The sequence below is a fragment of the Oncorhynchus nerka genome, linkage group LG6 (assembly GCF_034236695.1).
Source record: "Oncorhynchus nerka isolate Pitt River linkage group LG6, Oner_Uvic_2.0, whole genome shotgun sequence".
In the NCBI taxonomy this organism is placed as follows: Eukaryota; Metazoa; Chordata; class Actinopteri; order Salmoniformes; family Salmonidae; genus Oncorhynchus; species Oncorhynchus nerka.
Window position 1 is genome coordinate 62,552,978 of NC_088401.1, and position 12,553 is coordinate 62,565,530.

The window sequence follows — 12,553 nt, forward strand, 5'->3', positions numbered from 1 at the left end:
CAAAGCACGACTGGGCACAATAGTGCTTGTTAATAAGAAACTTTTATTTATTTTTACAGGGTAGGCCTACTCAAAAATGTTCCCCTTCAGTGGTAAATATTTATTTTTGGAAACTATTTTCATAATTTTACCTGCAGACACAAACTATGGTCTCTCTCTCTCTCTATGTATCCATTTCTCTCTGTCTGTCACGACTTCCGCCAAAGTTGGCTGTGTGTATTTTGGTTTAATTAGCTTCCACCATAATTTGGTGAAGTTGGCTGTGTGTATTTTGGTTTAATTATTTTCCACCATAATTTGCAAATAAATTCATTAAAAATCCTACAATGTGATTTTCTGGATTTTTCCCCCTCATTTTGTCTGACAAAGTTTAAGTGTACCTATGATTAAAATTACAGGCCTCTCATCTTTTTAAGTGGGAGAACATGCACAATTGGTGGCTGACTAAATACTTTTTTGCCCCACTGTATATATGTAGCCATCTCTCTGTCTTTCTTTCTCTCTCTATGTATCTCTCTGTCTTTCTGCCTCTCACTCTCTCTGTCTTTCTATCTCTCTCTATCTATGTATCTCTTTCTCTCTCTCTATGTATCCATCTCTTTCTGTCTTTCTTTCTCTGTCTCTTTCTATGTATATCTATATCTCCATCTTTCTCTCTGTATTTATCGCTGTCTTTCTCTCTCCCTTGCTCTCTCTATCACTCTTTCTGTATGTATCTCTCTCTCTCTCTCTCTCTCTGTGTATGTATCTCTCTCTCTTTCTGTGTGTATGTATGTATCTCTCTCTCGCTCTCCCCTTCTCCCTTTCGCTCTGTTGATGACAAACGGTTCGCACGCGCTCTAGAGCGGCAGTGGAGATTTCCGCGCGCCAGTTGATGAAATATATTCTCTGGAGCAGTTTCGAATCGGTTTCTCTACTGTTGGCACCATACAGCCGCTAACCATCTTTACAAACTTAACTACTAAGTAGTCTAGCCCATCTTGGTAACTGCAGTTCTTAGACTACAGCTTTTACACGTTGGAAGCTTGGAAGAAAACTTAAACTTCTTTTTTTCTCGTTTTTTTAATGCCGTTACAGTTAAATATGCAAGCTTATGTCGCTTGGATTCTCATGTATGGAGTGACAGGTATGTTTAACCTAATGATATGTTGCACATCAGTTTGTTAACTCTGAAATTGACCAATATTTATTTATGCTAATGTATGGTTTAAGCCTGTATATTATCTGTTTCCCCCTCCAATTCTGGCATTGTTTGCATTTATTTTTGATACTGGTCTTCTGGAAGTTTGCTTAGCCTGAACGTCTTAGACGTTTATATTGCAATAGATGCAGCTAAATGCAGCCTATACTGTAGCTTTGCTATCGAAAATACTGTGGGACACTTGACAGACGAAATTACGTTTATGTGCTTTATAATGGCACGAAATGAAAATATTTTCGTTATGGTATCTCATTGCCTTCGCCGTTGTAGCCTGGTCTAATAGACTAAGCGTAACATAGACACGTATTAGTATGATATGATACGTTTTTTATGGTTACATAAGACAGAAGGTTACTTTTAGGTTGGATGGGTAGGCATACAACATTAACACCTAACAATCCAAAGGTTGAGTGTTCAAATCTTATCACGGACAACTTTAGCATTTTAGCTGATTAGCAACTTTGAAACTACCTAACCATAACCTTAACCCTTTAACCGTACTCCTAACCTTAACCCTAAACTTAAGCCCTAACCCTTAGCCTAGCTAACGTTAGTGTTAACCACCTAGCAAACATTAGCCACAACAAATTGGAATTTGTAACATCATATAAGTTTTGCTAATTCGAAACATATTAAACAAATGTCAAATTCATAACATATACAAATTGTAATTCGTAAGATATCACATGAAATGGAAGATGGACATGGACACAAATTAATACATACGATACCATACAAAACATAATATATCAGACTAATTGGAATGTCCTGGATTTACATGCTTAATGTTATGTCTACCCCTGAGTCCCAACCTGGTCTCAGAGCATTTCGTATTAGTCTGTATGTAAATCCGAACACTCCATTTCCTCCTCAACTCTTACCCTATGAGGTCGGGAGCCTACTGGTTTTCTCTTCTACCTGATAATTAATTGCACCCACCTGGTGTCCCAGGTCAAAATCACTTCCTGTTTAGAGTGCAACAATGAAAAAATGCAGTGAAACTGGCTTTGAGGTCGAGAGTTGACTTTGACGGCTCTACACTATACATTGCTTGATTTGTCAAATAACCCGAAATTAGGCAAACTAATAGAATTTAGCAACCAGGAAATGGAGTAGCGATTTCTGCACATTGCAGCTTTATTGGCTGCTAATGTTTCACATTGAGACATTACATTGCTGTGGTGCTGTTTATGCAGTTTGGAGAGACTCATTTGGGGTTGAGGAATATTATTCTCAGTCATATAAATAATGTATTTTCCCACCATTTGTTTACAAGAGAGCATTGACGTCATGGGACCTTTTTACATAACTGTTCACCTTATTTCAATGATGTGGAATGAACACCAGTAGAGAATGATATAGAAACCATCTCCTTTATGATGCTCATACCATAGAGATACATATTGTGGCTCATACACTAAATATAACATGTCAGGATCTTGCCCTGGGCTTTTCTGAAATTAGCATTGCAAAGAATTTGGCCCTGAGAGTCATATTCTAAAATTACATTCCCACCACTTGCAGATATCAAACAAATATTGATTAGTAAAATCAATGATTCAAATATTGTATTAGTATTGCATATATTGTATGACACATCTGAGAACATTTGCTTTATTCAGTATTTCCATGACAATTGTAGCTTGTTTAAAAGTGATGATCAAGATCATTGAGTAACTGTTGAGCCTGCATGCATCAATTTCAATCAGTGAAATTAGTAATCCAGCTATAAGTGCTTGTCAGTCACCACATACCCTAGGCCAGGGGTCTTCAACTAGATTCAGCCACGGGCCCATTTTTTCTTGAGTGGATGGTCAAGGGCTGGAACATAATTATAAATAATTTGTACTCTGCAAATTGACGCAAGAAGCCCAAACCGATATTGTATTTGTCAAAACATAATAATTTCAAACTTTGATGACATGGGTACACAAACACATACACTGAGTGTACGAAACATTAGGAACACCTGCTCTTTCCATTACATTGTATTATGTCCTGTATTGATGTCACTTGTTAAATCCACTCCCCTTCATCTAGGAGGAGACAGGTTAAAGAAGGATTTTTAAGCCTTGAGACAATTGAAACATAGATTGTGTTTGTGCCATTCGGAGGGTGAATGGGCAAGACAAAAGATTGAAGTGCATTTGAATGCGGTATGGTAGTAGGTGCCAGGCACAATGGATTTAGTGTGTCAAGAAGTGCACCGCTGCTGTGTTATTTACGCTCAACAGTTTCTCGTGTGTATCAAGAATAGTCTACCACCCAAAGGACATCCAGCCAACTTGACACTGTGGGAAGCACTGAAGTCATCATGGGCCAGCATCCCTGTGGAATGCTTCGACACCTTGTAGAGTCCATGCCCCGATAAATTTAGGCTTTTCGGAGGGTAAAAGGGAGTGAAACTCAATATTAGGAAGGTGTTCCTAATGTTTTGTACACCTAGTGTATTTCTCTATTTACGAATGGAAATACTTGGCAATACATTTCCTGAATTAAAATCACTTTGAGATGAATTCCTAGTAATTTTACAGTCTTTCATGTCTAAAATCGAATTCCTCAGAAGACGTTGGGTTTCACGATCCCTGCCCTAGGCTACTTACAGTCTCCCAAGTCATAGACTGTTTTCTCTGCTACCACACAGCAAGCGGTACCGGAGCGCCATGTCTAGGACCAAAAGGCTCCTTAACAGCTTCTACCCCCAAGCCATAAGAATGCTGCTACAACTCGCTGTTTATTATCTATGCATAGTCACTTCGCCCCTACTTACATGTACAAATTACCTCAACTAACCTGTACCCCCACACATTGACTCGGTACCGGTACCCCCTGTATATAGCCTCGTTATTGAAGGTAACCTGGAACCGGTTTTAAAAAATGAATGGAATTAGTTTTGTGCCAACAAAAAAAGGGTTAAATATGTGTAAAAAAAATATATTTCATGAGATATCCTTTATCTCCTAGATATAGGACAAACACTTCACAACCTGTTTTCTTATTATTTATTTTTTACTGTCTGTAACAGTAAAGGCCCAAATCATTATTTTGTGAATTATTTTTGTATATATTTTATACATACAGGGGCCCTAAAATTCTAAATAAATAGCTAAATTATCCATAGTACGGCCATCTTCAAACAATTCTGACAGGCAGGCTCTGATAGGCTAGACCACCCTGTAATGCACAGCACAACAGGTGTCACAAATTGATGAAATCAGATGAGCTCCAATGAATGAAAATGATATGCAAATATTTGGGGTGAAAAAAGGTAGACCTCCTACACTATCCTGACTGACAAGTCAGCCATGTTAGTGACAGGTTGCTCTGTGGCTCGGTGCTGGAAAGTGTCCACATTGACAGATGGACTGAGAGACTGTCTAACATCAGTTGACCAAAAATAACTTTGCCACAGGGTTATTTGGGACACTGCAATAGCACTTTCTTCCTCAAATTTGATCTTTAATGTGCATGGATTTTGTACACAGATCAAGAGATATTCTTAGTATTGACTCAGATTAATTTGGCATGAAAAAGTAATTGAGCACACAGGCTACATTGAAGGTATATGTATTTCAAAGTGTCACATGCAGACTAACGTAAAGTTCTACTTCATTCCCAAAACAAAATGTCCCATGCAGACTAGTGTAAAGTGCTACTTCATTCCCAAAACAAATTGTCCCATGCAGACTAGTGTAAAGTTCTACTTCATTCCCAAAACAAAGTGTCCCATGCAGACTAATGTAAAGTTCTACTTCATTCCCAAAACAAAGTGTCCCATGCAGACTGACATAAAGTGCTACTTCATTCCCAAAACAAAGTGTCCCATGCAGACTGACGTAAAGTGCTACTTCATTCCCAAAACAAAGTGTCCCATGCAGACTGACATAAAGTGCTACTTCATTCCCAAAACAAAGTGTCCCATGCAGCCTGACGTAAAGTGCTACTTCATTCCCAAAACAAAGTGTCCCATGCAGACTGACATAAAGTGCTACTTCATTCCCAAAACAAAGTGTCCCATGCAGACTGACGTAAAGTGCTACTTCATTCCCAAAACAAAGTGTCCCATGCAGACTGACGTAAAGTGCTACTTCATTCCCAAAACAAAGTGTCCCATGCAGACTAGTGTAAAGTGCTACTTCATTCCCAAAACAAAGTGTGTCAAATGTTATTTTGATTCAAATGTCAGATTTGATTTGGGGTTGTTCTGGAACTGCAATGCAACAGATGGAATGGGACGTGGACTCATCTCAGCATCGAACTACTTTAAATATTGGAAAATGTGGACTATGACTTCACAGGCGGATATTTGATGTCAATTTCCGTTGCTTGAAATGGAAACATTATGCAAAATAAAAATAAAAACACCTGCAAATGTTGTTGTTTCAACTATTTATTATTAAGTACAGTAACTGGTTCCATAGCTTTTTTTGGTTTACTCAACTTTTCGTTCCAAGTGTTACTTGAACAAAAGAAAAACATAGCTCCAACTTAAGACAGCTGTGACAAAAATTCTGTCAATATAAAATGTGTTTGCTCAACTCAAATTCACTGCATCACCTGCCATGGTGGGAACAGATGTTAGACATAAACAGCTTTGCAAGTCTCTTTGAATGAGTTTCCTTGTTGCATCATGCATGGCTGTATCCAGAATGATGTTCCTCTAGAGACATGGATTCAAGAATTGTTAAGGAACATACTCTTATTAGGATGGATGAGCAATGACTTCTGAAAGATAATTGATGTATCTCTTCTGAAATGATACGAGACACCAAGAGGACTGCAGTTTTCCTCAGTATGTTGGTGGCTGCAGATTACAGCCGGTAGATTGGTTTTCCTACCTGTGATTTTATCTTAGTGTATAAGCTCTGATGGATGGTTGGAACCATCCTTCTCCTCTAACACAGTTCTCCTCTAAGCCATCTTAAATTCAAGTTGGTGGGATCATCCTAGATTCTATTGCTCCTACTGCTGTACAACCAACCAACCCGTAACTGCTTTACAAAAGAGGCACTTACAATAACATAATGGGCATTTTACCTGGTTTTCCCCCTGTTTGTCACACAGAGAGCATAACCAATGAATATACCCAGCGGAATTGGTTTAAATTAAGTGAGGCATGCTTGACACATGGTCATCATGGTTTACTGACCAGATAACAACCAAAAATATGGTGCCATTCCCAGTTGTCTTGATGTTATCATGCTGGATGACCAACACAGTTAGAGGAGAAGGATGGTTCCAACCATCCATCAGAGCTTATACATCAGTATCTCCACGATTGATTTTGAGAGCAGTGAATTTCTCAGAGCGAGTGTGAACCTAGGTCCCTCACTCATGTCTCTGTTGTGATGAAAGTGCATGGCTGAGGTTAGCCAAAGCCCTGAGATTTGCACATGACTTACCATGTCCATCTTTACAATACATTTACATTTCAGTCATTTAACAGAAGCATTCAGGGTTAAGTGCCTTGCTCAATGGCACATCGACAAAGACTCCTAGTCACCCCACTAAGCACTGAGATGTCACTATCAGGTGTTAGGGTTCATGTAGTCTTCATTCTCATGATTCCAGCATGATAACATCAAGACAACTGGGAATGGCACCATATATTTGGTTGTTATCTGGTCAGTAAACCATGATGACCATGTGTCAAGCATGCCTCACTTAATTACAACCAATTCCCGCTGGGAAAACCAAGTAAAATGCCCATTATGTTGTTGTAAGTGCCTCTTTTGTAAAGCAGTTAGGTGTTGGTTGGTTGTACAGCAGAAGGAGCAATAGAATCTAGGATGATCCCGCCAACTTGAATTTAAGATGGCTTTGACATAAGGAGCAACACTTCTCCTGGTCCATTGGTGGAATATGGATCAACATGGAAAAGAGTGGAAATTGAGGTTCAAGCCTGCATTGACAAATGCTTCAGTAAGCAGTCAGACCTGTGCTATTCAGAAACAAATAACGGACTACATACACGATGATGTGTGGGTATATTTCAGAAACATACACTGCATTTGGAAAGTATTCAGACCCCTTCTTTTGTTTCACATTTTGTTATGTTACAGCCTTATTCTAAAATGTATTGCTTTTTTTAATCAATCTACACACAATACCCCATAATGACAACGCGTAAAACATTTTTTTAAATGTTTGCAAATGAAAAATATACCTTATTTACATTAATAGTCAGACCCTTTGCTATGAGACTCGGAGTTGAGCACAGGTACATCATGTTACCATTGATTGTCCGTGAGATGTTTCTACAACATGATTGGAGTCCACTTGTGGTAAATTCAGTTGATAGGACATGATTTGGAAAGGCACATATGGTCACTCTAACAGAGCTCCAGAGTTCCTCTGTGGAGAAAGGAGAATCTTCCAGAAGGACAATCATCTCTGCACCACTCCACCAATTAGGCCTTTATGGTAGAGTGGCCAGACGGAAGCCACGTCTCAATAAAAGGCACATTACAGCCCACTTGGAGTTTGCCACAAGATTCTCTGGTCCGATGAAACCAAGATTGAACTCTTTGGCCAGAAAGCCAAGCGTCACGTCTGGAGGAAACCTAGCACCATCCCCATGGTGAAACATGGTGGTGGGGGGATGTTTTTCATCGGTAGGGACTGTGAGACTAGTCGGGATCGAGAGAAAGATGAACAGATCAAAGTGCAGCGAGATCATTGATGAAAACCTGCTCCAGAGCGATCAGGATCTCAGAATGGGGCGACAGTTCACCTTCCAACAGGGCAACAACCCTAAGCACACAGCCAAGTCAACGCAGGAGTTGCTTTGGGACAATTCTCTGAATGTCCTTGAGTGGGCCATCCAAGGCCCGGACTTGAACTCAATCGAACATCTCTGGAGAGACCTGAAATTAGCTGTGGAGTGATGCTCCCCATCCAACCTGACAGAGCTTGCGAGGATCTGCAGAGAAGAATGGGAGAAACTGCCCAAATTCTGGTGTGCCAAGCTTGTAACGTCATACCGAAGAAGACCCAAGGCTGTAATTGCTGCCAAAGGTGCTTCAACAAAGTACTGAGTAAAGGGTCTGAATACTTTTGTAAATGTGATATTTCAACAACAACAAAAATTATACATTTGCAAAAATAAAATAAAAACAGTTTGGTTCGTCATTATGGGGTATTGTGTGTAGATTGGGGGGGGGGGGGGGTGGACGATTTAATCTATTTTAGAATATGGCTGTAACATAACAAAACAAAATGGTGCACTGTATGATGTGTGGGTATATTTCAAAAACATGTAACTGACTAAAGTATATTGTGTGGGTATATTTCAGAAACATATAACTGACTAGATACAGTATGATGTGTGGGTATATATCAGGAGCAAAAAGGCAGTGGGGGGTCTTTGCATGTAAAAGTGCACCCGTTTAGTTTGATTATCATGGAAGCAGATAAAGGATGGTGGATATGTTCCCCTGTTGCATTATGCAACTAGCCTATACTCCAGAGAGCACATGAACACTCTGAACTAAGAATAAATCATCTCTATGAACTGAACACCATGGGAGCCCTGTTAATATTTCGTATTTCATACATTTTCAGAATTGACTGCTAAATGAAACATTGATAGGAAAAATGCTCAAGTGTTTTCAACAAACCCATCCAGAGCCTACTGACTGATGAGCTAGCTCCCCTTGGGTGGACGATACTGAAAGATGTTTACTTTCATCATTTTTAGAGGGCTCTTATAATATTATGTTTCCACTCAGGAAATACACAAACTTTAAAATTAGCAACCGCCCTTTAATTTTCCGTGGTGTTATAATGTGTTCCCATTCCACACTTATGATATGTGTTCCCATTCCACACTTATGATATGTATGCCCATTCCCCACTTATAATATGTGTTCCCATTCCCCACTTATAATATGTGTTCCCATTCCACACTTATGATATGTGTTCCCATTCCCCACTTATAATATGTGTTCCCATTCCCCACTTATAATATGTGTTCCCATTCCCCACTTATAATATGTGTTCCCATTCCCCACTTATAATATGTGTTCCCATTCCCCACTTATAATATGTGTTCCCATTCCCCACTTATAATATGTGTTCCCATTCCACACTTATAATATGTGTTCCCATTCCCCACTTATAATATGTGTTCCCATTCCCCACTTTTAATGTGTTCCCATTCCCCACTTATAATATGTGTTCTCATTCCACACTTATGATATGTGTTCCCATTCTCCACTTATAATATGTGTTCCCATTCCCCACTTATAATATGTGTTCCCATTCCACACTTATGATATGTGTTCCCATTCCCCACTTATAATATGTGTTCCCATTCCACACTTATGATATGTGTTCCCATTCCCCACTTATAATATGTGTTCCCATTCCACACTTATGATATGTGTTCCCATTCTTTTAATGTGTTCCCATTCCCCACTTATAATATGTGTTCCCATTCCCCACTTTTAATGTGTTCCCATTCCCCACTTATAATATGTGTTCCCATTCTCCACTTATAATATGTGTTCCCATTCCACACTTTTAATGTGTTCCCATTCCCCACTTATGATATGTGTTCCCATTCCCCACTTATAATATGTGTTCCCATTCCCCACTTATAATATGTGTTCCCATTCCCCACTTATAATATGTGTTCCCATTCCCCACTTATAATATGTGTTCCCATTCCCCACTTATAATATGTGTTCCCATTCCCATTCCATTCCCCACTTATGATATGTGTTCCCATTCCCCCATGTGTTCCCATTATAATATGTGTTCCCATTCCACACTTATGATATGTGTTCCCATTCTCCACTTATAATATGTGTTCCCATTCCCCACTTTTAATGTGTTCCCATTCCCCACTTATAATATGTGTTCCCATTCCCCACTTATAATATGTGTTCCCATTCCACACTTTTAATGTGTTCCCATTCCCCACTTATAATATGTGTTCCCATTCCCCACTTATAATATGTGTTCCCATTCCCCACTTATAATATGTGTTCCCATTCCCCACTTATGTGTTCCCATTCCCCACTTATAATATGTGTTCCCATTCCCCACTTATAATATGTGTTCCCATTCCCCACTTATAATGTGTTCCCATTCCCTACTTATAATATGTGTTTCCCATTCCCCACTTATAATGTGTTCCCATTCCCCACTTATAATATGTGTTCCCATTCCCCACTTATAATATGTGTTCCCATTCCCCACTTATAATATGTGTTCCCATTCCCCACTTATGATATGTGTTCCCATTCCCCACTTATAATATGTGTTCCCATTCCCCACTTATAATATGTGTTCCCATTCCCCACTTATAATATGTGTTCCCATTCCCCACTTATAATATGTGTTCCCATTCCCCACTTATAATATGTGTTCCCATTCCACACTTATGATATGTGTTCCCATTCCCCACTTATAATATGTGTTCCCATTCCACACTTATGATATGTGTTCCCATTCTCCACTTATAATATGTGTTCCCATTCCCCACTTTTAATGTGTTCCCATTCCCCACTTATAATATGTGTTCCCATTCCCCACTTATAATATGTGTTCCCAGTCCCCACTTATAATATGTGTTCCCATTCCCCACTTATAATATCTGTTCCCATTCCCCGCTTATAATATGTTTCCCCATTCCCCAATCAATGAGAAAAACCGACTTTGAAATTGAAACATGGCTCTTGAATTTTCAGCAGGAACTTCGTTCAACGTCTCGGAGGAGAAGACAAACTGCCCCCTAGGATATTTCCCTTGTGGCAACCTGAGCATGTGCCTGCCCCAGCTCATGCACTGCAATGGTATCGATGACTGTGGAAATGAAGCGGACGAGGAGAACTGTGGTAAGTCGTCAGTTTATTAATTTATGTGTCAAACTCCAGTCCTGGAGGGCCGGGTGTCTGGGGATTTTACAACTCCTTTGTGGTTGATTGATCAATTAAGGTCACTGATTAGTTGGGAACTCCCATAACCTGGTTGTCTAGGTCTTAACAAGACTCCGATAGAAATGAAATAACAAAAACCAGCAGACACACGGCCCTCCAGGACCAGCAGACACACGGCCCTCCAGGACCAGCAGACACACGGCCCTCCAGGACCAGCAGACACACGGCCCTCCAGGACCAGCAGACACACGGCCCTCATGGACCAGCAGACACACACCCCTCCTGGACCAGCAGACACACACCCCTCCTGGACCAGCAGACACACGGCCCTCCTGGACCAGCAGACACCCCTCCTGGACCAGCAGACACACACCCCTCCTGGACCAGCAGACACACGGCCCTCCTGGACCAGCAGACACATGGCCCTCCTGGACCAGCAGACACACACCCCTCCTGGACCAGCAGACACACACCCCTCCTGGACCAGCAGACACACGGCCCTCCACGAATTGAGTTTGACACCCCTGATTTATTGACTCATTTATTATAAGTAATTGTATTCTGACTGCTCACTTTGATCCTTGCTCTCCAGACTTTGATATTTGGATATTTGATCATGAAGTGTGGCGGTGCATCAGATGTAAATTTTTCCATCAAGGAAAGTTCAGGATTATTACATTTAAAAAAATAAAAAATATTTCACCTTTATTTAACCAGGTAGGCTAGTTGAGAACTGCAACCTGGCCAAGATGAAGCAAAGCAGTTCAACACATACAACAACCCAGAGTTGCACATGGAATAAACAAACATACAGTCAATAATACAGTAGGAAAATATATATATATACAGTGTGTGCAAATGAGGTAAGATAAGTGTCACACCCTGACCTTAATTATCTTAGTTTTCTTTATTATTTTGGTTAGGTCAGGGTGTGATGAGGGTGGTATGTGTGTTTCTCTTGTCTAGGGTTTTTTGTACATCTATGGGATTTTGGTTTGTCTAGGTATATATAGGTCTATGGTGGCCTGAATTGGTTCCCGATCAGAGGCTGCTGTTTGTCGTTCTCTCTGATTGGGGATTCTATTTAGGGTGCCATTTTCCATGTTAGTTTTGTGGGTTATATTCTATGTTTAGTTGCCTGTTCTGCACTAGCCATATTGCTTCACGGTTCGGTTTGTTGTTTCGTTTAGTTCTGTTCAGTGTTCTCTCTTTTATTAAAGAGTTATGTTCACTTACCACGCTGCGCCTTGGTCTCCTCTTTATGATGACTGTGACAATAAGGGAGGTAAGGCAGTAAAATAGGCCATAGTGGCAAGGTAATTACAATACAGAAATTAAACACTGGAGTGATAGAAGTGCAGAAGATGAATGTCCAAGTAGAGATTCTGGGGTGCAAAGGGGCAAAATAAATGAATACAGTATGGGGATGAGGTAGTTGGATGGGCTATTTACAGATTGGCTATGTACA

General features: G+C 40.1%; 1 protein-coding gene across 1 annotated transcript in view; it reads left to right on the top strand.

Moving 5' to 3' along the window:
* The first annotated feature begins 817 nt into the window (after positions 1–817).
* LOC115130818 (relaxin receptor 1) overlaps positions 818–12,553 on the top strand; it is a 96,928-nt gene continuing 85,192 nt past the window's right edge. Inside the window, exons 1-2 of the mRNA XM_029662279.2 lie at positions 818–1,126; positions 10,897–11,043. Of these exons, the coding sequence (XP_029518139.2) occupies positions 1,066–1,126; positions 10,897–11,043 (208 nt within the window). The 5' untranslated portion in view covers positions 818–1,065. The remainder of the gene's footprint in view (positions 1,127–10,896; positions 11,044–12,553) is intronic.